Source organism: Plectropomus leopardus, chromosome 4 (assembly GCF_008729295.1).
Source record: "Plectropomus leopardus isolate mb chromosome 4, YSFRI_Pleo_2.0, whole genome shotgun sequence".
NCBI lineage: Eukaryota > Metazoa > Chordata > Actinopteri > Perciformes > Serranidae > Plectropomus > Plectropomus leopardus.
In genome coordinates this window covers 30,374,328-30,402,079 of record NC_056466.1, presented here as the reverse complement: position 1 = coordinate 30,402,079, position 27,752 = coordinate 30,374,328, and the positions used below count along the sequence as shown (strand labels likewise).

General features: G+C 39.9%; 1 protein-coding gene across 1 annotated transcript in view; it reads left to right on the top strand.

Moving 5' to 3' along the window:
• ptprdb (protein tyrosine phosphatase receptor type Db) overlaps positions 1–27,752 on the top strand; it is a 217,868-nt gene that overhangs the window by 136,937 nt on the left and 53,179 nt on the right. The window contains exons 6-10 of the mRNA XM_042485070.1: positions 7,278–7,423; positions 11,310–11,451; positions 20,093–20,281; positions 22,152–22,160; positions 26,164–26,181. Coding sequence (XP_042341004.1) covers positions 7,278–7,423; positions 11,310–11,451; positions 20,093–20,281; positions 22,152–22,160; positions 26,164–26,181 — 504 coding nt within the window. The remainder of the gene's footprint in view (positions 1–7,277; positions 7,424–11,309; positions 11,452–20,092; positions 20,282–22,151; positions 22,161–26,163; positions 26,182–27,752) is intronic.

Here is a 27,752-nt window from a genome sequence, read left to right as displayed (position 1 = left end):
ATTAACTCGGCACTAGCCAGACCCTGGGGCAGCTATGGTGGGTAAGTGGCATGCTAATTGGACATGCACTAGTATCTGTAGTAAAAGTGCATTTTATGCTTTTGCTATTGCATCAATGAAAAGGGGAAATTGTGTAGGACTAAGAAGTACTTGGTGACGTCTGCTGGAAGCTGTCCGAAAAACTGCAGATCTATACAGCGAATTGACAAAGTAAAAGTCATAAGCATTCAATTTTACACAAGAAGAAAACTGTTTGAAATAAATAATCTTACACTCCACATTTGATTGAGACACTGACACAGCTGGACACTTTATGAAACTTGAACATCTTATCTTTAATGTGAACTTTTATCAAAAGTTACAGCACTTCATTGCATATAATTTAATTTCTGACGTTGAAATGGCCCATTTTACCAAATGTTTTCCAATTACCACTTATATGTGCTGCAGAAGGATGATAGCTGTCTCTCTGTGTTTATTGGCCCCAGCAATCCAATTTCATTTCCAGGACGAAAGCAAGCAGCTGATAATTTGCTCTTAATGTGTCGGTTTGATGTTAATGTGTTTTAAGTTATGGTTCTGGCCAGATGCCCACCCACTCTCCAGGCTGACTATCACGGCCCTGGCTCAGGCCCCCGATATTGGCCTCGTTCCTCAACTTGTCTGACAAGCCTGACTCAGTTCTCATTTGGGGAGTCATCAGCTTACCGCCCACCACTGCATACAACACTATGCAGCTGGATCTTTCCCTGGCAAGGGCTGTAAATTACTCATTACGTGCCTAACTATCAACATGAACGCACACATACACAAATCCAGGAAAATGCGAGGCGCAGGCACAGATGCTTGACAAGTTATAGCAACATCCAGAGCAGCCTTTTCAGATGTGATCAAAATGCAGACAGCATTGCACACAAAAGCTGTTCATGCACATGAACAAATATCCACGCAGAAACACCCAGAATCGTCTTTGGACGTGTCCAAATGGGATGCACCTGATATATCTGATCAGGTAGTTCATAACCGTTTTATACCCTTCCACCTCCAAGGAATGATCCACTATTCAACCTGTGGGCATAAATAGCCAAGCACTGAGCTCAAACACACACAAGCAGGATTAGACAAAGTTAACATCCGTTCCTTGTAGGTCAAACACTAAATCTTACTCATTCTGTTTTCTGATCTGTGATTTTATACTTAGTGATCCAGCTTCTCTTGTCCAATTTGTAATTTGAATAGAAACAGACACAGCGGGTTCATTTCGTGCTGCTTTTTGTTGATTTGCGTTGTTGGGATAGGCCCGTCTGCTTGATGCCTTCTCGCATCACATCAGCTAAGTGATTGAGGGCACGCAGAATTAGGCCTGAAGGCATATAAATTGCAGTGTTTTGCCGAGTTTTGGGAAAGATCCGTCAGAGTTCAGATCGCTTAGCTCACTTAAGCCCAGAATAAATTACCCAAATGTCTTGTTTCATTATTATTTCACTTAGTGGACATTATTAGTCAGAGAACATCCATCCATTTTCTGTAACCGATTATAAAAACCTCTTAAGGGGCCTTGAGGGGCTGGAGCCGATCCCAGCTGTGATTGGGTGAGAGGCGGGGTACACCTTGGACAGGTCACCAGGCTGTCACTTTCCCCAAAAATCAAGACTGAGCGAATCTGAAATGACACACAATTTGTTCGAATTAATTTGAATGTGATAAGAGTGGGTGTCTTATCCTTTAGTCTTTATGTTTCCCCATGTACTGTCGTACAGTTACACTATGCGTTTTGACATTGTGGTGCATCTTGGAATTTCTTTCCATAGCTCCAGCTATGGAAAGAAATTCTCTCCCAAAAGAGTACCAATGGCATGCATATCCTTGCATATAACTCTTGCTATCTTGGAGGCGGTGGCATTTTTATGAGCTTCTTGAGAGAGCCTTGCTGAAGTTGAGTGTGCCAAATAGTAGGCAGTCAGACGAGGTTGTACACTTGCCATTGCTTAGCTTGTCCATTGCGCCTCCGTTGCCTCAAGTGGGAGGCAACCTAACGTTGGCAGTTGAATCCACAAATTTGTTGCCGTTGTAGAGTATTACAGCTGCTTTGTACAAAGTCAGTTCATTTCATTTCATTTCATTTCATTTCAATTCAATTCAATTCAATTCAATTCAATTCAATTCAATTCAATTCAATTCAATTCCAAAGTGCAATGCAGTTTCAACAGTCTACAGACCTTAAAAACATTTACATTTGCAGTCAACAAACAGCCTTGTATTTGTTAGTCACTTTTTACGTTGTAGAACCGAAAACATTCCAAACACCGCTGCTTAGATTATTGGTGTCATTATTGTCCACTCATGACTTGGCTTTGCTTGCCAGTGTCTTCCATTTTTGTAGTGAAGACAACATTAGCATCTTTGCTTAGCTTAGTTTTGTCATAGGTCAATAGAGAAGGGTCTAAATGCAGTCTTCTAGACTACTCACTTCAGCACACAACAAACACAATCACTACACAACACACACACACTTCATTACAAGCAAGACACACTCACAACACGACACATGCACTTTACTACAATACACACCAATTTCACTACACAACACATACTTCACTACAAGGCAGGCCCTCATCAATACATTCACACTCACTTACACAACATACTCACTATCACACTTTACTATATGCACAACCACTTCACTTCAAGACATTTACCCTGTACATCTATTCTTCACCCTCATCATAGTGTGTCTGCAGCTGCATGCAGGATCACAAAGCAAACTACTTGAAACAATTTACTGGTATGTAAATGCTCCAAACTTTGAGTATGAACAGATCATTACAGATCGAAAATGATCTATGTCCAAACAAATGCTTAAATCTTGAATAAAGAGTGACAGCTCTAAGAGAACATTTACGCTCATATTCACACCTTCAGGCAATTCAGAGTCACCAATTAATCTAGCCTCATGCCAGCACAGGGAGAACATGCAAACTCCACACAGAAGGGGCCAAGCCGCCAAGAGAGTTTAAACACACTTGCTGTGGGGCAACAGAGTGAAACACTGCACCACCGTGCCGCCCAGTCAGGGACAAGAATAATCCATTTTTAAATTGTTTTTCTAACATTTGATTTGAGTCAGAGCACAGAGTAATTCAAATCAAATAATAAAAAAACAAAATATTCTTTTCTTAATCGAAATTGTCAGCAAAAACGGGATCCCATGGAAGAAACACATTTCACTCATTATGTGTTGCTCATCACATATTCATACATTTCTGTGCCATAAAAAAGTATGGGAGCTTCTTATTTTTCACACTTTTAAAACTATACTTGCACCACCTGAGACATGTATCTTAGGTTCCATCTGTTTTCCTCCCAAATATGTACTTTCCATTCTTAAATTTATAAATTTTTCCAATCTTAATACACTATATCCGTAAATCATACTCCCTGAAGGTTTGCGCCAGCATCTGTTCTTACAAACTCGAGCTCTCTCGCTGTGTCCCTCTAGGTTAAGACAGCATCTGCCAGCTACAGTATGTCCCCGTAGCCTCCTGCAAAGTGTCATTAGCTTCATTTAGTCTTGCTATTTGTCTTTTTCTGCTACTCCAGTGAACCTCAATAGCCCCATTACGCTTTGCAGGATCATTTAAGGGGAGTTTATTCAGAAATGGTGTTGCATTTGTCACGGTTCACTAAATTAAAACAAAAGACAGGAGGAGAAGCGCAGCAAAATCAGTCCAGTTTTTATCTGTTGACATCTTTTGCGATTTTTATTCTAGGCCATTTCTCTTTGCTAATGCATTTGCTCTGTTTCCAAAAAGACATAAAGACAATCTTTTGCCCCAAAATCAAAGTTTATCACACGTCTTCAGCCATGACTCGAAAGTGGTCTGGAGAGGGGAGCTGACTTTGTAATCCCTGCCATCTGCTGTGTAGATCAGATCCCGCTGTATGGCGACCTTTATGTAGGCCACACATACACACACACACACACACACACACAAGAGAGGAAAGATTCGCAGTGTGTAATTCCATCTAAATCTCTCTCCGCGGACAGTTTCCCCTCACTTCCATCTTGGGTCATATTGAGGGAAAAGAGGAAGGCTGCGAGGAGCACCGAGCGACACGCACTAGCACCTAAGCATGTGACCGCTGCAAAGAACAAGTTCTAATGTGTCCATCTTCTTTTTTTTATCGTATATCCATGAAATAATAAACCTGCAGGCATCCCTTCCCTCCCGTTGAAGTACTACAGATACTGAAGTGCCCTTTTGAGCTCAAGCCCTCAATTCCTTGGCCTAAATGTCAATGCTTAATCCTACCAAGCAGCACGACCAAAAGGACCCCGATGATCTCTGCAAAAGACACAACGGCATAAAAGGAGAGCAGAGAAGTGGTGCGAGGATGGATAAAGGAGGCAAACAGGGAGGATGGATGTAAAGAAAAAGTGGTGGAGCGAGGAAAGGGAGACGGGGGGAAGAGAGGAAGGATGAGAGCCCATAAAATGAGGGGAGGAGGGGGAAAAAAAGACAGGAGAGGAATTGTGGGAGTGAGTTGGGAGAAGTGTGGAGCATACGGTTGCACCCCCCCACACACCCTCCTCATTAAGTCAGTCAATGTGACAGGAAGACTTATGTAACACCCCAGAGATGGAGGGAGGAGATGGAGAAAGAGTAACAAGGAGGAGGATGAAAGAGGGAGCAAGGAGAGCAGCTGTAAAGAGAGGGGGGAAGAAGCGATTCAGTAGCAGAGAATTAGGAGCGGGTAGAAAGATAAAGGGGGCAAAATATGAGAAAGAGAGTGTAAGACAATTAAGCAGGAGATGTATGAAGAGAGGGATCGGTCTGGAGAGATGAAGAGAAGAGGGGGGAAAGATAAAAAAAGCAATTGAAAGATCTACCGTGCCTTTTAGTATGGCTCGCTGGCTTTACACTTTTCATTTGTTTTGTGGGGGAGAGATTAGCAAGAGGATTAAGAGAGTGATTCTCCCGCTCCTCATTCTTTCTGTTCCCCCCTCTCTCTTTTTCCTCTCACTCTTTCTTTCTCTCAGATGGGCTCATGCATCACGCACTCACATACAGTGGAACGGCATGTAGACATTGTGTGCATGCAATATAATGCAATACATATTATTCATTTTTAGGGTTAGGGTTCTGGCTAGGGTTGCTGTTTGTTTTGTTTTTGTTGTTATTTTTGTTGTTTCCCCTGTTGTGCCAGCTAAATTCATTATTGAGAAAAAACTAACTGAATTGCTTCAAAGTTACTGAGCCCTTCATTACATTTTTTTTAAAGAGTTTATTCAGTAATAAAATCATTAAATTGGAAATACAATCTTTTTTTTATTAGTTTTGCTGAACTTAGTCTCATAAATGTATGTCTCTCATATATACACATATATACATATATATTTCTCTCAAGGTGTATGCCTCAGATCAATTCCATTAGCCATCTAGAGAAACAAGAAGCGCTGGTAGCCTTGCTGTGGAAACATTAATATATAATATATTTTCCTTCAAATAGCTATATTTTTAAAGTTGCTCACCATAAACGACATTTTACAAGATTACATTTGAACACACTATTTGAACATTATAATTAACATTTGCCTAATACTCATTTTTACCTGTTGACAATGGGACAACATTAGTCTCAAGCCCTGTTTTTTATTCTTCACAAAATTGATGTAAACCGGTGCATAGTTATTTTCATTCCTAAAAGATTTGATCAATTTAAGGACTATTTTTCTGATAAAGTGATAAGCCATTTAGATGCAAATTGTCAGAAAATAGTTGAAGGCAATCTTTAAAATTTCAACATTGCCAATTGTGTTCAATTAGTTGTCAAAAAATACTCACAACAATGTAAAAACAGTGAAAATCTGCCTATTCTCACAGTAACTATAAATAATTGTCAGTCAGTTGACTAATCAGTGAAGTGACTAATCGTTTTGGCACTAATACACATACATAAGGTCGCACATGCACACCCACATATACAGTACGTGCAGAGTTGGTGTACTTTGATGTTAACTGGCAGATACAAGGATGAAAGTGAGTCGACACAAAAAATGCACACACACACACTCTCTCTCTCTCATACACACACACACACACACACGTTCTATTCAGTTATTGAGGCAGATTTGGCCGTAAGCCAGTGAGGTGTAGAGGTGATTGGGCAGCTTGGGGCTCTCGGACCATGTTTGCCAGTACATCTGGCTCGCTCTCTCTCGCTCGCACTCTCTTTGTCTCACCCTCTCTCTCTCTCTCTCTCTCTCTCTTTCTCTCTCTCTTGCTCATCTTCCTCTCTCCCTCCACTTCTGCTGTTCATGCTCTCTCTTTCTTACCCATTCTGCTCTCCATCTGTCTCTCTCCCTCGCTCCCTTTATCTCCCCGGCTCTTCTGTTCACTTCTCCCCAGTCTTTCAACACGCACGCTCTCCCTCGTTTTTTCTCTCCTTCTCTGAAAAGCTTAGCTTTTCTCCCTCTCTCCCTCCCTCCTTTTAAACAGCAAAAAGCAATTTCTCTCCCTTTGTCAGGGCGGTTGGCGGTAAGCCCTTAAGTAGGGATTTTCTGGTTTGGCTGGAATGCCATTAGGCGAGCTGGCGGTGACGTGCCGTGACTGACGTGCCGAATCTTTTTGATGTCGTGATGTCACAATCCAGCGGAGGCTGTGGTTATGATATTGTTGGCGTCCCCGGAATGAGGGGCTTTAGTGGTCATGTCAGGAGTAAGTCTTCATAAATCCTTTATGGCACAGAAATATTAAGCTTCTTTGGTTGTACAGGGACAGAGGGAAAAACATGGTGGAACGTGCACACACGTGTACAGAAAAGAAGATGCGCACACAGACACAAAGCCACCCACATGTACGACTACACTGAGAGACTGATATAGGTGCACGTGTACTCCAAGAATTAACACTGTTACACACACACACAAACACAAAAAACAGCCAGTGTGCTCTTATTCATTTGAATTTTGATTTTTTTAAAATTTTGACTGCATTATTGTCCTTTCTCCTTTCTCCACACACACACACACACACACACACACACCTGGCATCACCTTGTCATACACACTTTTAGCATAACAAAGGTCTTAAACTTATGTGTTACAAAAGTGTTAGCGAATTTAGAAAACATTCTTAGAGAATATGTACATGTATGTGTCAATGCTTATTAGTATTGTTGGAATAGTAGTGGTTGTTATATTAAGCGCACTGACACAAACAGCAACATTGGGAGTTTGATATTCGCTTAACTTTTGTATACTTTTTTTCATACAGCACCCCCCAGGTTTACACGAACCCCAGAGGATCAAACGGGAGTCCAGGGCGGAGTGGCCTCCTTTGTGTGCCAGGCCACCGGGGATCCACAGCCCAAGATTGTGTGGAACAAGAAAGGCAAAAAAGTCAGCAACCAGAGATTTGAGGTAAGAGGCTCAGACACTGATAAATGAAGTGTAACCTCGTGCCTTTTTTTATTATGGCACTGACTCAAGCTGAAATGCTGTAAACTAAAACGGGAATGGATCAGCATCCCACAACAGAGCCATGACTCACCTTTATACACCTTTCTCACAACTTTGTGACTTGTCAAAGACAAGTGTGGGCCAAACTCAAAGCAAATAATACTGACTGTAGAGCTGGTTTATGGATTATGAATTAGTATATTGAAAGAACATTATTTGGAAACTGTTCTGATAAACAATTATTCTATAAAGTTATAGTGGTGCAAGGATAATGTTTATTTGTAGGCCTGCCTGGTCCCTTTGTCATAAAGTGGATTTTTCCATTTCCATTTGAATTATTGCTGTAAAAGAAATTGTGGTGAACAAAAGTTTATGATACTTTTTTTTGTTCAGCACAATAATCTCCACAAATGAACACCACACTTATGCTTTTAAGCTGAAAAATGTAATTGCTGGACATAAAAGCCAATGTTAGGGTATAAATGAACTACACCCTGGTTGCATGACTTCAACGTCACCACCACAACAAGGATGTAAAGCTTTTCTGCATAATGATGTTCTCTATTCTCCCTTAGCCACTTCCTAGCAACTGCCATTTCTAAGACAAGTAAAAGTTTAAAAATTCACGAGAGGGGTATTTACTGACATATTTGTGTCATTGCACAAAACATGAAAGTCTGTTTGTGTTAACCACAGACCTTATTTCAGGCATCTAATCAAAAGCCCTTTCAATAAAAAACATTGACTTTGAGACAAGGGTACCGGCAATGCTAAAATACTAACTTATTTAAGAATTTTAGGACTCATTCCTGCACCACTATATAGTTTAACATTTTGGGAACATGATTATTTTCTTTCTTGCTGAGAGTTAAATGAGGAGCTTAAAACTGCTCATGTGTTTGTCCATTAAATGAAGATGGACCCAGGAGCTTAGTTTAGCTTTTTGTACCACTTAAACAAAACGTATTGTGTTAGTTGATGAATTTAAGAAGTCTGGGAATATGATTTTTTTTTAACCCCTTTTCTTGGACAGAGTCAGGCTAACATTTGCTGTTTATTCAAGTCTTAATGCCAAGCTAAGCAAAGTGCATCACGGCTATAGCTTTATATTTGACATACAGATTTAAGAGTGGTGACAGTCTTCTCATCCAACTCTCTGCAAGAGAGCAAAACTATTCTTATTAGTAATTTTTCAAGCACACATGTCAAATATTGTGTAGCCCTAGCTTTCCTATTCTGAGGATTTACATTTTTTTATTGATAGTAAAAACAAAACAAGAGGTCACCTTGGGTTCTGGGTAATTTTCCACAAACACTAAACTAAACAGTAAAACAATTGATGGATTAATTAATGAAAATAATTCATAGATGAAGCTTTAAATGGTAGTTTTATGTTTAAGTTAGCTTGTTTCAAAGCTTTGTCTGTTTGGTGTTTCCCCTCACTATATTTGAGTTTTTAACGGTGCAGTGTCCTTGATTTTCATGCCTTTCTCTTAGATGCATGCTGCTTTCATTCTGGCACCTGGTCGCTAGTTTTTTATAAACATCCCAAACACAGCAAAATAAGAAGAAAATAAGAAAATACCAGCAAGGTGCAGGGTCTCTGCTAATACATACACAGCCACGCACTTGTAAGGATTTCTCACAAATTCAGTTATTTGTGACAGCCCTTTGTGATAAAAACCTCTGCCACAACAAATTTATGTCATATTTTTGGGGCAGGACCTGTCATTAGAAGCACTGTTGGAATGCCATTAAATTGTTCATTCACTATGCTCTTGGAATGCAGAGCATACTCTGCGCGCAAAGGGAGCAGCAGAATATCAGGTGCAGTGAAAGTGAAACTTGACCATTCCTCTGCAGCTGCTGCACCTCTCATCCATCGATCTGATCAGTTCTGACCGGATCGACAGATCTAGAATCCATCCCATGACTCAAAACTTCACAAACTGCTGCTGAGGAAAAAAAAGTACTCATGACAAGCTCAGCATGTGCTGCATTCATTGACCAGCAAAAATGTCCAAATTTAGAAAGACCCTACCCCCACCATGAGCTACACAATAGTATCTATATATTGTAGTTTTAGGAAAATCCTGAGTATTGTACCTTTAATGTTATTAGTTACACCTGTACTTTTCCTTTGATGTCAAATCAGAGTGCCCTCTGACAAAAATGCATATCGCTTGCACTGTTTTTACTGCATTGAAAGTTGACATTTAAGTCAATAATGAGTGTTGTAATGAGTATGTATACAATAGACTGCCTTATTCAGGGAAGACATGAACATACATAAAGCCAAAACTGTACTGTTAAAGATTTGATTTGTTTACCTGCTTTCCTTCATTTGTGCTCCAAAGGTTATACAAGTGTGTGAAATGCTGTGTGCTCTGACTCTTTCATATGTCAGATGATGCCTTGGGCTACAGTATATGAGATTCTCATATGATCAGCCTTATTAGTTTCCCAACGGCTCTAACCTTTGATTTATTTCCCCTCTCACAAGTCCCCCTTAGATGGAGATGTTGAATCAGCCTCGCCAGTCAGTGTCACCCTGAGCTCAGGGTGCTTTTCCACTTTAATAAGTCGAGTTTCCTCCCAGGTTTAAGTTCATCTTGGTTTCTTCCTGTTTGTGATTAAATCACTTGGGGAGATATTTTATTTTTAATCCACCCTATATAAACTCAGACTATGTGCTGTATATTTCTCTTTGCCGCCCTTTCGGTCAGGAGTTGTTGAGGGATTTCTTTTTATTGGATTTCAGTTGGCGGAAACCTTCTCAGAATTCAGAATCCAGATCTAGTACACGCTTGTATTAAACTTATGCAAGAGCATTTAGAATGTAAAATCCAGTATTTCTGAAAAATTTGTTTTGTTGCATATTCTTAATATTAAAAGGACATGAGAGATAATCAAGGACATTTTGTTTCTTAACTGTCCTTTTTCTGTTCTTTCAATTCAAGTCAAAGGTTGCGTTAAATCATCAGTGGAATGCTTCTCTGGTGCTACCTGAAATCATTTCAAATGTGTGTTGTGATTGATAGTAGGCTATGAATCCAGGTATGCCTTGTGGCTAAAGATTAAACCTGACTCAGCGCTCTGTTCTCTCAGCGTCCCTCAGTAAATTAAAAACTAGGAAAAGCCCTTTTTTGACTGTGAAATTGACTGTTTATCACTGTGCTGCAAACAGTGTTGAAGATAAAATTAAAACCAAACAGCAACACCAGCTGGGGTCCAATGCTTCAGATGAACATTTTAACAAACCTGCTACTGAATCAGTAGGATAGTTCAGTCTTTCGAAGCCCGATTAATTTAAGATATGTTTCTTTAAACCTGCAGTTTTTGATATTTTTGGCAACTTTGGAGGCAGCAGAAACACACTGTATGTAAATACAATATTGACCATTATCATCACTCAAGTAGATATTGCAAAGAGTTTCCCATGTCAGCACGTAGCAGACACAGAGCAACATTAGCAAACATTTGAATTTGTGTCTCTACACACCTGATGAATTTAACTTCAATATTAATTCATTTTTAGCTCTGTTTTTGGTCTTCACCAACTCCTGAGTGAAATATGCGGATTTGCAGATGCTGTATGCTCCATTATGTTTATCAGTAGCTAGTAGCTAACTTTGTTTTAGGCCCTCTAATGGGGAGGGAGTGAACAGTGGGTTTGCAGATCTTTTCAGGTTAAAAAAACGGCAGTAAAACAAAACTAATGAGCTAAAAAATGCTATGAGGCTCAATTGATCTGGGTTTATCAGAAGCCAACAAATGGCACCTTTAATTGTACGCATTTTTATCCATTTTTAAAATATTATGTTTTTTTATGTTTTCCCTCTAACAGGTAATAGAGTTCGATGACGGGTCTGGCTCGGTCCTGAGGATCCAGCCACTGAGGACCCCCAGAGACGAGGCTATTTACGAATGTCACGCCTCCAACTCTGCAGGAGAGATCACTGCCTCCACCAGACTAAGTGTGCTACGAGGTCAGTGTGAACACACATGCAAGTTTTTATTGTTTTGGGGTCAATTCTCCTTTTGTTGCTCATTGCCTTTTCCCCATGTTTTTGGGAGAACTCAAGGCAATTTGCTCAGATTTTGAAATGGTTGAAGCTCCTTCTTTACATTGTAAAATCTGACAATGCTTAATTAAACAATTAAGCATTGTCAATTACGCAAGAGAATCCTTACTTGATTTAATTATATAACTAGTTTTTCGTTGGGGGTAGTTGTACTTTAAAAAGTCTAGGCAACCGATTGCCTTGAAAAATGTAAGAAAATATGACTTTTGATCTTAATTTACTTTATATGTAATTGTTAAGTTTACTTAAAATTGAGTTCTGTTTACTTAATATTGTAAAATTGTTGCAACTTAAAATTGACAGGTTTAATTACATCTATTTTTCTAAGCTTTTGTAACTTCAGTAAACCAAGTATACTATCCTATATTCTGTTTTCTGCTGGTTGCAAACTAGTCAGTCACATCGCAGATTCTTAAACATGTTAACAAACAAAACTCACAGATCTAACTTCATCATCGGCAAATCTTCCATCATGATCAAGTTAAATCAGACTAACTTAGGTTAGTGAAGTTGCTAACACTTAGAAAGAACAAGGTAATTTCAGTTGAAGATGCTAAAACTTCCCAAAATTAAGTAAATAAAACTAAATGTCAGGTAAACTTAACAATTGGATATAGAGTAAACTTAAATTAAGATTTGAAGTCATATTTTCTTTTCTTTAAGGGCAATCGGTTTCCAAGATTATTTTAAGTAAAATCAACTTGTCATATTTTACAGTGTAGGTAGAAGGTCTCTATTTAAAGATTATTACTGTAGGTTGGGATTTAAGCACTGGCCGGAGTGCAGTATAAGTATAATCCAGGTGAAATCAGGTTTCACACATCCTCAAGTCAAATAATATATTCCTCTGTCGATGTTGTTCTAACTTAAAAACAATTTATGCAGAAGTGGAGACTTGTCGGCTGTTTCCTCAGATGTAGATATATATATGCAAGTGTAAGCCTGGGTCCACCGCGGTAGATGTTTTTTGTTAGTGTTAGCAAGAGTCCATTAATGCAGATAGTGATGTTAGTGGAGTCCATTAGGAGAACATTATGTACCGGTAGTTTGAAGCTCAAGAGTGTCTTAGTGAGTGAAGCTGCTCAAGTGTGGATAATCACATCGCCCGCCTTTACAGTACATGCTCGTGGGGAAAGGACGTGCAGCCTATTGTTCTACCATCTCATCTCTCTCTCTTTCCTTCCCTCCTGTCTCTCTGAGGGGTAATAGCACAGTCTACAGTTCCTCGTCTCCACTCTCTCCTCTCACTGTCTCGTCTCTGTGTTTTTTGTCTCCCCAAGTTCGTTCCCTCTTATGCTTTATTTCGCTCTCCTCCCTTTTCTCTGGTCTTTTTATACACTTTGTTTTCTCTCTCTCTCTGTCTCTCCATCTCTCTCTCTCTCTGTTTCTGTCTCTCCAGATGCTCTTAGGTCCACTTCACAGCAACCTCTAAATTATTCACATCAGACCACTCTTTGCATCTTCTGTGCTGTTCCGCTCCATCCATCCAGAATTTTTCCTGTCTCACATGGTTGTCTTTCTTCGTGTGTGTGTGTGTGTGTGTGTGTGTGTGTGTGTGTGTGTGTGTGTGTGTGTGTGTATGTGTGTGTGTGTGTGTGTGTGTGCATGTGTGTATTTGTATTTGTATGTGCTCTTGCTTACGTGTCCCTGCATCTATTTTTGATTTTTCCTGTCTCTCTTGATGGAAGCTATCTGCTCGTGTATAATCTTTATCGAGAACGTGACCACACACAGAGGCAACCACACACACACACACACACACACACACACAAACGTATCCTCAATCTAAGACAGTCAGTCTTTATGTAGTGATTAGCCTCTTTCTACTCCTCTGAGGAGTCATTGTGTTGTGGATGAATAAGAGGCCACCTGGGAGCAGCTAATAGCCCCTGATATACTGTCAGTCCAAATGTCAGTTGCAAAGTACACAAACCCACACACAGATTCACACGCACACGGAGGGTCTTGTCAGTCATGTCTCCTTGTCTCCCCTGGCTCTGTGGAGACAGCTCCAGTGACTGACTGACTGACTGACTGACTGACTGTCTGTCAGACACGAGGGATCCGGTGTTAAGGTCAGCCGGCTTAATTACTGAGGATTAGAACAGGCTAATTGAAATCTTGGCTTCCAGTAAACGGGTGTGATTGACAATGGCTGAAATAATAATGAACTCCAGAGCAATTATATGCTTTAGGATCCAGTGTACAGTCCGATACTGTATAATTCATGGTTTGCTAAAAGTTGAGCCCAGGTCTATGTGAATGAATCTGAATGAGTCTTGGACAAAGTGCTTCAGGACAAAACCTGAAGATGCAAATTGGAAAGATGACTTTGTAAGTTCTTTCCATTTCCATTCTTAAATTAATGATACATGACAGTCCTGATTTTTTTTTTGCTGCTCGTAGAATCACACTACTTCCTTATATCTTGGAACATTTAGACAATGATGTCTGATCAGGCAAGGAACTTGAGCGCACAGATGATGGGACAGGTTGTAAACAAGCCATCAGTTTAGCTAGAATATCTAGACTACTTTATTTGAAGATAAAATGAAAAGTGAGTGCAGCAGAAATGTTGAATCATATAGTGAGTCTGTAAACTGAAGCAAATCTTTACAATGGGCCTTTTAGAACAGATATTTACTATTCACCTGGCAATCAGTTATACATTGAATGCGAATAGAAATGATAGCCAAACCTTTGACAGATAAGAAAAAGTTATTGATTCCCCTTTAATGTTAGGGAAACAAAGAATTCTGCATTATAAAACAATCACTGAACTGTTTAAGTCATTAAGTCCTTCATTATAATACCTCTGAATGAACGCAAATTCCTCAATATAAATTTATGAAACAACGTAACAACGTTTTCGTATGTAAAACATCTTTATTTTTTTCAGCCTGCGCAAAATTAAAATGACACAACAAAAAACCCTAAGCCACTGCGATCAGTTTCCATTAATCCTAAATTGCACAAATTGAAATTGCCAATATAAAATACACCTAATGGAAACAAGTCAATTTTGAAAAAAAAAATGGCTGTAAAAACCCATATGTGGCAAAACTGCAATGGAAACACTTTTTTGACTTTTATAGGTCACATGATGCTATGACCATGCACTAGTTGGTAGGAACTGACTCCCTCGGGCATGATGCAGCAGTCGCTACAAGAGGTGTTATTACATCACATAACTGTTAAAAAGTTGAGTGAATCATCTGGAAGTTTTGAATCCAGAATTCCTCTGTTAAATCTTGGACTATCGCTTCCCAGAAATCCCTCATACTGATCACTCCCGCGTAAAAGGGGCTCGCCTTTCCATTATCACTCACGTAACACACCTATGTGGCCTTGGATCTGAAAGAATGACGGCTAGTGTGGTGGCTGCAATAAAAATAAACCTGCTAATGCTTTGAACATCCATCGCCATGCTTCTTGGAATGTTATTTCGAGAAGAGAAGTTGCAGAACCTCACTCAGTGGAAACACAGTCATCTCGCAATTGTGTTTATAGACATTTTGAAGAATGCCACTTAAGTTTTGTGCAAATCTGTAATGGAGACCCACCTAGTGAAGGCCCATGGCAGTCAACAGGGTGAATATAAGCTGATACCAATATTCAGACAATAAATCGTTGCATCCCTATGTCTTTCTATAATAAAGTGTTATAAACAGTTTTAAAAACTATCACAACCCCATGGTTAGGTGTCCCTTTCTGTTTTTCTACCATTATAAACTAACAATAAAGTTGTGGTAAAAGATAGTGAACTCTAAAAACCAGCCCAAACTTGAATCAACACTTGAATCAACAACAAAAACAAAGTCATGTGAGAATCACAAAGTAATGCAGTAGTACAGCAGTTGTATTGGAATGCAAGAAATTGTAAGTGTTAATTTTATTGCATCCATCACTTGTACTGTTTATCCCCCGAGTCCGTCATGAATGACAGAAACAGGTTGGCCTGCAGGTGCACATATTACACATGAGCTTCCGATACAGCAGCCAGCTCCTGCTTCAGTTCCCATGATTGTTAAACCAGACTTGACCTGCGTTCTTTCAGATTCACAGATGACGAACCCAGCAAGAGATGTGTGTGGATTTCATTTTGGGCCTCATATAAAGAGGACAGTGTGTTCGCGCAGCAGTTCCCATGATTGTGAGAGCTGGTTTTTCTATGAGCTGTGAAATTATCTGGATCTCTCACAGTGGAAATGCTCAAGTGGGAGCACATCCAAGTGAAACAGTGGGCTGTGTGGAAGGCTCCGTCAACGAGGGAGTGTAGGGTTACGCATCTGCTCTGACCTCAGGGGGTACTTAACTGTTCAGCAACACGCAAACACACACACATGAACACACATTGGAGCAGCTTTGTCCCACACACACTTTGGTGTTGCTTACACCTGCCCCCATGATGGATGGTGGAGAGCTGGTTATGTGCATGTGTTAACACGTGTATGTGTGCATGTCTGACTGTGTGTGGATCTGCCCATTCAATCGGCCCTCAGACGCTATCACTTATATCACTTCACACCTTTAAAACTTTAAATTAAAAAAGCTTGTGTTCTAATGCCTCTGCACCGGTGATAACCGTGGCTGGTGGCATTATGTTTGGGGTTTTCTGTCCGTCCGTCTGTCTCAGTCTAGTGAAAGATATCTGAAGAATGCCTAGTAGGAATCTCTTTAAATTTGCACAAACATCTCCTTCTACTCAGTCATGAGCTGATCAGATTTTGGTGGTCATAGGTCAAAGGTCAAGGTCTCTGTGACCTCCACAGTCTTATTCTTGTGAACACAATATTTCATTTCCTTTTTTTTTTTTCGCACCATTAAAAACAGTAACAGAAAACAGATCAAAAAGAATACACAAAGACAGGTGCCGGAGTGGTTTAAAACCCAAATGGGCGTATAGAAATACCTCACCAAAGGTAATACAATATATTACAAGTAATACAATAAATTCCAAAACTTTCATACAAGCAATTATCATATGGAACATAATATCTCAGGCACACCTTTCAGGATTTTTTTTTTTAAAGTTGGCACTAACGTCCACCTGCAGTCCAACATGAACTGATTAGATTTTGGTGGTCAAAGGTCAAGGTCACTGTTTGTGTAAATGCAATATCTCAAGACAGCCATGAGAGATTATTTTCAAATTTGACAAAAACGTCCGCTTGGACTCAAGAAAGATTTTGCCGATCAAATGTCAAAGTTACTGTAAACTCTCATTCTCAGTCTCATTCTCTTGAATGTGATATCTCAAGAACGCCTTGAAAGAATGTCTTCAAATTTGGCTAAAAAGTCTTCATGGTCTCAACATTGATTTGATTATATTTTGGTGGTCACAGGTCAAAAGTTAAGGCCAGTGTGAGTGTGTCTGTCTCATTCTTGTGAATGCAATATTTCAAGAACACCTTGAAAGAGTTTCCTCAGGTTTGGCACAAACACCCTCTGAGACTCGTGAATGAACTGATTACAGTTTGATGGCAAAGATCACTGTGACCGCACAAAACCTGTTTTTGGTCATAACTCAAGGATTCATATGTTCATTTTGACAAAATTTCACACAAATGCTGATTGGATAGAATGATGAAGTGATGACATTTTATATCCAAAAGGTCAAAGGTCACTGTGACATCATAATGTTCTCCAAAAAGACTTTTCTGGCCATTTTCCAGAGTCATATCTCAGCAACAGAAGGGGAGACATTTGGTCAGATTCTGAATTGGTGACACTAATCTTTAGTGTCCATCTTGAAACATTGCTGATTGTATAGATCTTCTGTGCTGTCGGGGACAGACATGTGTGAAGCATTTATGTTTTTACAGACATGGACGCAAACTCTTAGTGCAACCTGAGTGGTTTGCCAAGGCATACCATTGCGAGGCGGTAAATGTAGTTGTTTTTTTTTTTTGTATACACAAGAATGTGTCTGTGTGTGTGTGTATTTTTCGTCCGTGCAACCCACGTTTTTCAGCTTTTTGCACACCTCTGCTCACACATCCGCGTCTGCAACTCTTTCTTCTGCTGCACGGGTGAGTGGTTGTAGAAGAGGGGCAGAGAGAGATGCATGATCTCAGGGAGCAGCATTCTAACTCTGCATCCTCAATGTTCAGTGCAGTGTCCCACCCCAGGTAGATGAAATAGAATGCATTATTCCTGCCTACGAGGGGCTGGCTTTGAAGTAAGCGTTTGCATAATGAAAGCGGAGAGAATCAGGATTGTTATGCTGTATGGGTCCCTTGTGCTCTCTCTTCCTTTCTGTCTGTTTTTCTCTTTCTCCTTCCCTTGTTCTCTCTATTTTCCTTTCTGTCACTCTGTTTTTGTCTCACTGTATTCCATTCTTTCCCCTTTTTTTTTTTTTTTTCACTTTTGCCCCTTTTTCACCCCCCCCCCCCCACACACACACACACACACACACACCTTTCTCGCAGACACAGTGGCAAACACAAACACCTTCTGATCTTGTTCTCTTGGTTTATTATGTGCATGTTTCCATTTGTCGGGCGTTTGTGATTGATTGAAACAGGAGCTGTTAAAAGGCCACACACGCACTCGCAAAGCTGGTGTCTCACGACCCGTCGGCTATGGTTCGATGGGCCAGCACCAGAATTAGCATCTCCTTGGCGAGGTTCAGCGCTAGGATTTCCCGTTAATGAGGCTCTGTGTGGTTGAGAGGGATAAAGTCACAAGGGATTCTGGGTAAAAAAGAAAAAAAATATGGGAGGGAAAATTACAAAAGACTGCCTCCTAGATCAAATACAAACACATGCAAGAACTCACGCTCCTAGCTCATCTGTCGTTTCTCACCATGTCTATCTTTACCCATTTCATTATGGATGACTCATGGATCTGACATTTTACCTCGCTGTTTCAAAGTGCAGCCTTGAACAAAGTTAAGAATTTGTTTTCAAAAACGGAATTGCTGTGAACCTATTCGATTCTGAGAGTGAATACAGCATATTCTGGGTTTGACTGAGTGCAGGCGTCTTTGATCCTCCACCTCCTCGAAGCATTGTCCCCTCCTCTCGCTTAAATCTCCCACTTCAGATGAATGAAGTTAGCCCACTGCCTTTGATTTCCCTCTATCACAGTGGAACGACTTTCCATGTTTGATCTAATTGCCTCGGATGTCTATGAATTCACATTTGATTTGGCGTCCCAAAAGGGTGCGAGTCCCAGTGGATGCGTCTTTATTTGACTCGCCTATTTGATGCGTGCGACGGGGTGAGCTTCTGGAGAGGGCTGAGTGCCGCAGACTGAGCGGGACTAAAAGTGGAGCTCAACTGCCACTGACTCCCAGCAGAATAGACACTATTTGATTTTCAATTGATTCTTATTTTAAGAGCAGTTGCCTAAAGCTTATGTGAGAGAGTTTGTCAGGTGGAATGAAATGATGTGCATTCAATTTGACTTCACTGTTGTATTCTTCAAAAGTCCTGCCTCCAGGCTCACGCCTGTTTCGAGGCATATTTTGACTCTAGATTTGATGCTTGCATTTGACCGGCCAGTTTTCCTTAAAACCTTTTCACACTGACGAGTGTATCAACCTGCTTGTTGCCATTTCAGGACCAAGCTGTGCCTCTTTAAGAGGGCTATGAAGTGTCACATTGACTATCACATTGCCTCACAGCAAGAGGGTCCCTGGTTTGAAACCCGGTTGGAATGGGGTTCGGTCCATGGGCAGGGGCCCTTCTGTTTGCAGAGTTTACATGTTCTCCCTGTGTCTGCGTGGGTTCTCACTGGGGTCTCCGGCTTCCTCCCACAGTCCAAAGACATGCAGCTCAGGTTGATAGGTGACTCTAAATTGCCCTTAGGTGTGACTGTGAGTGTGTGTGGTTGTCTGTCTATATGCGTCAGCTCTGCAATAGTCTGGTGACCTGTCCAGGGTGTACCCCGCCTTCTGCCCAATGACAGCTGGGATTGGCTTCAGCCCCCCTGCGACCCTTACGAGGACAAGCAGTTACAGAAAATGACTGACTGACTGACAGTACAGACCAACTGATAAAACTGTACAATTAGCCCAAAAAGTGAACGCAGTAATTGCAGGAAGTTTGTGTATAACAAGCATTTTGGATGGATTTTGAGCGGATTTCTCATTCCTTACACTTGGCCATCATTCTTTTAGCTCTTTGGTTGTTTTTACTGCAGGATAAAGCTGAGAGTTAATGCTCTGTGACAACATTTCTGTACAAACAAACTTTTTTCTTATTTTTGGATGTTTTTCTTGTAACTTTTCACTTATTTCCTTCTTATCATGTTTCTGAAAGAAATCACCCATGCTTGCTCAGGTTTTAAAGGGCTAATACACTGTAAAAGTGAGTCCAATATGAGTCATGAGAGTGATTAATCTGATCACAGGTAATTCTGGTCTAAACATATCAAACAGAAACTTCTTAAGATGGAGGTCTCTGCTCAGAAATGTTGTAAAATGGGGGTCTATGATCTAGTGTGTTTCAATTTAGGGATCCTTGACATGAAAAAGATGGAGAACCACTGATGTAGATGAAAGCGTATCATTATTGACTCATGTATTTGATCTTTCCAGAGGACCAGCTGCCCTCGGGGTTCCCCACCATAGACATGGGTCCCCAGCTGAAAGTGGTGGAGCGTTCTCGGACCGCCACCATGCTCTGCGCTGCTAGCGGCAACCCTGACCCAGAAATTACCTGGTTCAAGGATTTCCTGCCGGTCAACACGTCCAATAACAACGGACGAATCAAGCAGCTCCGCTCAGGTAACCAACCTTTTTATCCCTCCATTCCTTCCCTTCCCCTCAACCCTGAGCTTTTATTTCCAACCTGAGTTTTTTTTCTCTCCGACTTTGAATTTATCCCTCTTTCTATTTCAACCCCCTCCCACCGAAACCTTTTTTTTTTCTGTTCCTACAACTGTTATTCTTGCCCTCGTTCACCCCTGGTCCTATTGCCGTTCTGCACTCCTCCTGCCGTGGTTACTGGCTGTGTTTCTCTGCTGCCGCTGTGGTATGAGTTGACTGTGTGTGGTTGCCAACTTTTCTCAACTCTTCAAAGCCTTAAAAACAGTGAACTCCCAACTCTTCTCCGCTTTTCTCCAAACTCTCTGAGGTCTTCCCGTGCAAAATCACCATCACGAAGGGTTTAATTTTTCACTTAGTACAAACGTTATGAAACATTTGTAACAGCACGCATCAGTGCACATGCATGTCTTGAGTCATAACTCATCCAAATTTTCTCTCCTGGCAGAATTTTTGAGGTAAATCCAGGTGATGGTGGCATGCACTGAGGGAATGTCCTCTCTTCAGATGGCTCACTGCTGTGACTAAACAAGCAAATAACCTTTTGTTTCTCCTCATTTCATGGAGAGTGTGTCTCCCGTGGGTGTGAAATTGACTCACAGACATTGCATCCATGTTATCTGAGAAAAAACATTGACAGAATTTGTTGAATACAAGGACCAATTACTTGGAAAAACACAGAGAAACCATTTTTCAGTCAATTCCTTTTAATCAGTTTTTTAAAAGCCACAGTAGTGTGTAAGATCCCAACTTCTAGCAAAATCCCCTCCCCCCTCAGTCCTCCTTTTGCTTCCAGGGACCAACTCTGGACCCAAAATCCCTTTCTTGTGATTGGACACCCAACTCTCCGGCTTCTTTATGGATAACAACCTCTTTGCTTCCGTCCCCCTTTTTTTTCTTCTTGATTCTCAACCTTAATGCTGAACCCCCAATGCCCTGTTCAGACTCCCTCCTTGACCTTTATTTTACAAAAATATATACATACAATTAAAAGGATATACAACATTGTTTCAACTTAAAGGGATAGTTTAGATCTTTTGAAGTGGGGTTGTATGGGGTACTTATCCATTGTCAGTGTATTACATACAGTAGATGTCAGTCTGCTGGTCTACCTCTGCTTCGATCAGTTAAAACGTTTATGTTATGGTGTGACTTTGCTGAATTTGAACTAACCTTTTTAAACAGAGTTTTAACACAAAATACTACCTGGTCAAGGTAGCAGTAGATCAGCAGCTCCTGTGTTCTGCAGTGTTAAATCATCGTTTTTCTCAATGGAGTGTGGCTCTGAAGAGAGCAATACAACAGCTTCATTTTCCTGTTGGAAATCAGTCTGACATTAAGGAAAGCGATGAAAATAATCCCAAAGAAGCATACACTTAAACTGATATTGATTTTTTGATTTATTGTTTTTTTGGTGGCTAAAAAACATTTTGTTGCTGGCCCCCATCCACAGCAGTAGATTGCTTAGTTTCCATGTGGAACTCCAGTCTGCTTCTCCAAACTGGGGGCTTGCAGACCTCCATCTTCTATATATAATATACTGTCTATGGATAAGAACCCCATACAACCTTACTTCAAGATAATCCAAACAATCCCTTTAAAATGTCCGATATTGGTATATTAGCCTTGCCTCGTCTATGTCATGATTACAAAATACTTCTATGTTTCTTGTAAGCACAAATTTCTGTGTAGACACTCAATATCCATGACTTCTTTTTGGAGTTCCAGTGCTTTTTCAAGGTGTTTCTACATCTCCTCTGTGTAACCAGTGGTCCGATTGTAATGCCATGTCTATGCTGTTTCTTTTCTCTTTGTATCTTTTTAACCACAGAGTCCTTTGGTAAGTGCTTCTGTTCCGAGGCCCACACCCTCACTGTCCACTTCTCTATATACTGTTCACTAATGCTGCTACTGTTGCTGCTGCTGCTCACCTTTACAATGTTGAGGTGTTATTAAAATGCATGGCATGCATTTTACTAACAGTCACACACAGAGATTAAATGAGGCACAGATGCACACAAACATGGAAATCTGCAGGCACCAACACATCGTTTTGATTAAAGGAACACACCATTGATGCTACAAACTGGATACAAACACACATACAAAAACACATTTACACATGTCTTTACATATGCTATGTACTCACACATATCTGTCACCTTAGAGGTAGCTGGCCTCACCCTCACCTGTGCACCTGCAGCCTTTCCACACCCAAAAGAATTACAATAACTTTCTCCTCACACTCACCTGTTTACTTTTCCACTTATTCAATTATTTTCCCCCTCACTCACTCACCCACTCACTCACTCTGTCATTCACTCACCCACTTACTCTCTCCGCTGTGCTGTATAGAGTTACCAGTCAATAAGTCATCAGCTGTAGATGGCTGTTAGGTGGAGCCACTGTAGGGAAATCAATGGCGGCCAGGTTTCAGGCTTCTAGACGTTGACTGAACAGTGTAGTATATATATGGTTACTACTGCTCAGAGGTAGTGAACAGACATATTTTTTATAGTTTTTAACATCACCATTATAGAGTCAGATAAGTGAGGTAATTAAGAAAAACCCACCCTTTAATACTTTTTCACTGCTTTAAATCACTTCTTGATATTTGGAAAGTTACAGCAAATTACTGCAATTTGCATTTCCTTGTTTACATTCACTTTAGGGATTTCCTAAATATCCCAGGATGCTATTTGTGACATCTAGAGAATATGCCTCATGTCGGTGTACCAGGTGGCAATCAGGGAATCCCATCCTATCTAGTCCTCCAGTGTTTAACTTAAGTCTTCCACAGACTCAATATGCAATATACAAGATTTCATGGATGTAAGCCAAGGCAATCAATTAGGCTAAACACACTTTGCACACACATCATCCAGACTAATATTGTTAACAATAAGGCCACTCACACAACTACACAGCCGGCATCAACTATGCTCTACATCTCTAGATCTCTCTCTAGTGCACTTGTGCGTTGCTCTATAACCTTTGACGTTATACACAGCAGGTCTAATACAATTGAAATACTGATCAATTAACGTGTCAAACAAGGGCTCTGGGATGGATATTGATTTTTTTAGGAGGGACTTTTGTTTTTGGTGGCTAAAATACATTTTGTTGTTGGTCCCCCATACACAGCAGTATATTGCTAAGTTTCCATGTGGGACTCCAGCCTACTGAACAATTAAAGTGTCAAACAAGGGCTCTGGGACCCCCAGTATTTCGCACCCTGTTAAGGATGTATTTCTGTGCCTAGTGTGTGTGATCACACTCACGCCTCCTTTCAGCTGAAAGGATTAGTCAATTGTTTAATTAATTAAATGTAAAAAAATGAATAAGTAACATTAAGATTTTAATATACAATATATTTTAATAATTTTGATAATTTTATTAATATTGATTGTATTTTTATAATTAGTAGAATGGCAAAACAAGCAATGTAATGTTGCCTTTAGTTCTGGGGCAATGTGATGGGCATTTGTCTGACATTTTACAGACAAAATTATTAATAAAAATGATACCTGGCAAGTATCAGCCCTACACCTCTGTTGGTAGGGAATCTCTACCTTTTTAAATTAAAGCCCACTGCTTAATGTTAAGGAATAATTTTAAGTACCACCTTCCCAAATATATAATAAATAACATTTAAAACTAAATTAGGAATCCAAATCTAAAGTATGCAGAGATGTATTTCCTCACCATATACTATAGAGCTTTTATTGGTGCAGGATTGTCTCCCATATCATTTTTCTTTTCTGTTTTGTCTAGCTTGGAATCACGGCAGTGTTAGCTCGCGAACAGTGGAAAAATGCATCTGTCTTTACCTAATGATGTGTTATTATTGTATTAGTGATATTAAACATAAATGTTCGCCCAAATATTTAACATTTTTATGCCTCTGCGCCGGCCATAGCTGTGGCCAGAGGCAGTATGTTTTCAGGTTGTCTGTCCGTCCCATTCTAGTGAAGCCAAAATCTCAAGAACATTTTGAGGGAAATTCTTCAATTTTAGAACAAACATCCACTTGGACTCAACAATGAACTGATTAAAATGTGGTGGTTGCGCATTAGTGGTCAAGGTCACTCTGACCTCACAAAACATATTTTTTGTCTTTGCGTCGTGAATGCAATTTTTTAAAAGGCCCTAAAGGAATTACCTCAAATTTGGCACAAATGTTTACTTAGACTTCAGAAAAAAACTGATTAAAATTTGGTGGACCAAGGTCACTGTGACCTCAGAAAACTTGTATTTCTAATTAAAACAATTTCACTTTCAGTCAATTTTTTGGAAGGTCAGTTTAAGAGTGACATAAATCACAGTCTAGTTTGTTTCTGTTTTTTTGTGAATTCTTGAACACATTGAGATATGAAAATAACCAGCCCTTTCAGTCCAATCCCGCCTCTTTTACACCAGAGTCCTCACAGTATGATTATTGATGGTCAGTTTAAGATATTGAGTCTACAAACACGCCTTTGCTCTTTGTCTGCTTGCTGAGGGGCTGAGACATCAACTTGACATTTACTGCCGATGCTTTAGATTGTTGGAAATGTCCTAGCTTACAGACTCAGTTGTAGCTGGAAGGAACAACAAACAATAGAACAAAAAATTAAAATGCAATGTTGAAACAGTGCCTGGTTTTTAACTCAGACTTTATGACTTTGTGATTAAGTAAAACATTTTAAAAAAAGAAAAAAAAGAAGAAGACATACTTATTTAAATCAGGAACTGAGGAAACGCTACCATAAGTGAAGAAACACCAGAGGCAGGATAAAACCTACAAATAGAAAGATAGAAAATAAATATATAAGTAAATAAATAAACAAATAAATACATAGAGGAAATTGAAAAAAGTAATAATAAAATATGAATAAGTAAAATACTCAAACTGTAAATAAGAGGTAAATGACAAGATAACAGCACAAAATGATAAATACATTTGTTAAAAATAATAAAATGATATAGGAAGTAGTATAAGGGTGAAACAGACTAAAATGTATAAATAAATAGTCAGTACATAAATAAAGTTCAATTAAAAGCCAAACTAAAATGGTAGGTCTTGAGTTTGTTTTTAAAAATATCAACCCCCTTTCGAAAGGGCTCATAAGATAAAAGCAAATCTGATAAATAACTAGGACCAAGACCATTAAGAGCTTAAAAACTAATAAAAGGATTTTAAAATCAATCCTGAAACACACTGGGAGCCAGTGCAGAGAATTTAAAATCGGTGTAATATGTGGTCTACTTCTGGTTCTTGTCAGCACGCGTGCAGCTGAGGTTTTTTTTAACAAAGTTAAAGTATTAGAGGGTGGGTTTTTCTGTTAGGAGAAGATATTAAATATATTTACACCATGTTACTGGCAGGATTACACCTGGTTCTAAGCTACGTGGAGGACAAATGCAGGCTCTCAGGGCAGTTCAATGTACTCAGAGTCCCAGTCCAGCTGTTAGAGAGCAATATGAGTGCAGTGCAGACACTATCCTACTCCTACAGCCACATCTGCCCCTGCTGCAAGTCAATGAAGTCAAATCAATAACCCATCTCCTTATAGCTCTGTCACAGTCTGTCACTCTGTCTCTCTAGTTTCTGCCTCTCTCTTCTCAGGCTTATTCTGTCTTTATTTACTGTCTTTTTTTCTTTTATGCCTCTCTCTCTTCCTCTCATACTCTTAAGGATCTATATTATAAGTCTTCCTCTCTAATTTGATTCTTCTCCTTTCCAAGTTACCTCCCCCACCCCAAAAAAGTCCCTCCCTCCCTTACCCCCTTCCCCCTCCTGTGGTACTAACATTTTCTTCTTCTTCTCCTTCTCTAATCTCGTGCATTCATTGCCCACTCAGGTGGCACGCCCATACGAGGTAAGACTGCTGGGAGGACCAACATGACACAGTGGCCTGATTCCTTTTCAACCCCCTGGTTCCTACTTGGCTCACAGATCTGGACAAAAAAAACAGCAGTTTTGGGTGTATTAATCAATAATAAGTCCAAAAGACTTCCATATTGGTAACACTCACCCAGCTGCTGCAGATCTGCAGTAGGTGCAAGAGGGGGAAATTGGAATTGAGCAAGCAATTCATTCTACTATGACTTTTAATCACCTCCCCCTATTCTCATCTCCCATCCTCTCTTCATCCGTTCATTTTTCCATCCCAGCCACACTCTGTAACACCCAAATCCATCGCTTCCTTCCTCGCCATATTGTGATCTCTCTTTATACCCATCAGTTTAACATCATTTAGCTTTTTACATCTCCAGTCTAAAGCATGACATGTTTACAACTTGTATTCTTTCTTTGTTGCTTAGTTTGAGGTGACAACCTTTACCAGTTTGTTTTCTTTTTTTTTGTGACCTGATTTTCTTTCTTTCTTTTTTCTTTTTTTTTTTTTTGTGGGAGGGTCTTGACCTAAGCTTGACCCAGCCTCTCCTTCTACCTTGTCTATATTTGCCCAATCAAACGTCCCAGTTTTGTTTTCCCTCCCAGCTGTTATTCGCTCAGCCTGAAAAGTCCAGATGGCGAAGACTCAGACACACTTGCAGACATTAGTGTGCTCAGGCACACATAATCACACACACACACACACACACACACACACATTTCTCCATGATTTTTTTAACCATTGCTTTCTCTTTTCTCTCTCTCATTACTGATAAAAAGCCCCAAACAACCACTTTTTTGATAAAGTTTTTCTGGGCGCTTTTTTGCCTTAATACCACACCATCTTTAAAGAAAAACCTCTGGTTGACTTTTTTGACAGTTTTTCTGCTTTCAGGGAGCGAGAACGCGTTGGTCCCTTCCCAAGGCTTTGCGTATGTCGTTCCTTTTTTTTTTTTTTTCTTTTTTTTTTAAATCTGTGGCCTTGATGGAGGTCGGTGGATGTCTTTACCTCCTTATCGGGTGTGTTTTAAAATGACATCACACTCCTGATCCCATTGGTGGATCCGTAAAGGGTTGGGGATATCTTATTGCCATGGCAATATCTTTGTCACATTTTATCCTTGAAAAGTGAAACATGATTTGCTCCCTAATGTAACTGCATTTTAATTTTCAGCGAATGATTTTTCTTTTTTAAAAAGAATACTGTACTGGTGTGTGGATTTCTCCACGTTTTGTTTGCTTGGTTTATTTGTTGCATGAGGACTACATTATGTGTTTTTCTAGGCTTTGTATCAGTGCTTTTTTGTTTTCTTGCCATTTCTAAATCCGGAAGCTGACCCTTGTTTTGGGCAGATTCTTGCTGACAGTGGTAGAAACTTATTAATTTGGCTCATTTTTAAGCCTGTATTCAGCTTGTTTTTCTCTTCTTTTTTGTCTTTTTTTTCTGAAAACTCCCTCAGATTCATTTACACTTTTATGCAGTTCTTACCATTTCTATGTTGGTGTATTTATGGACTGTACCTAATTATCGGATGTCTTCCACTTTTGTTTAAT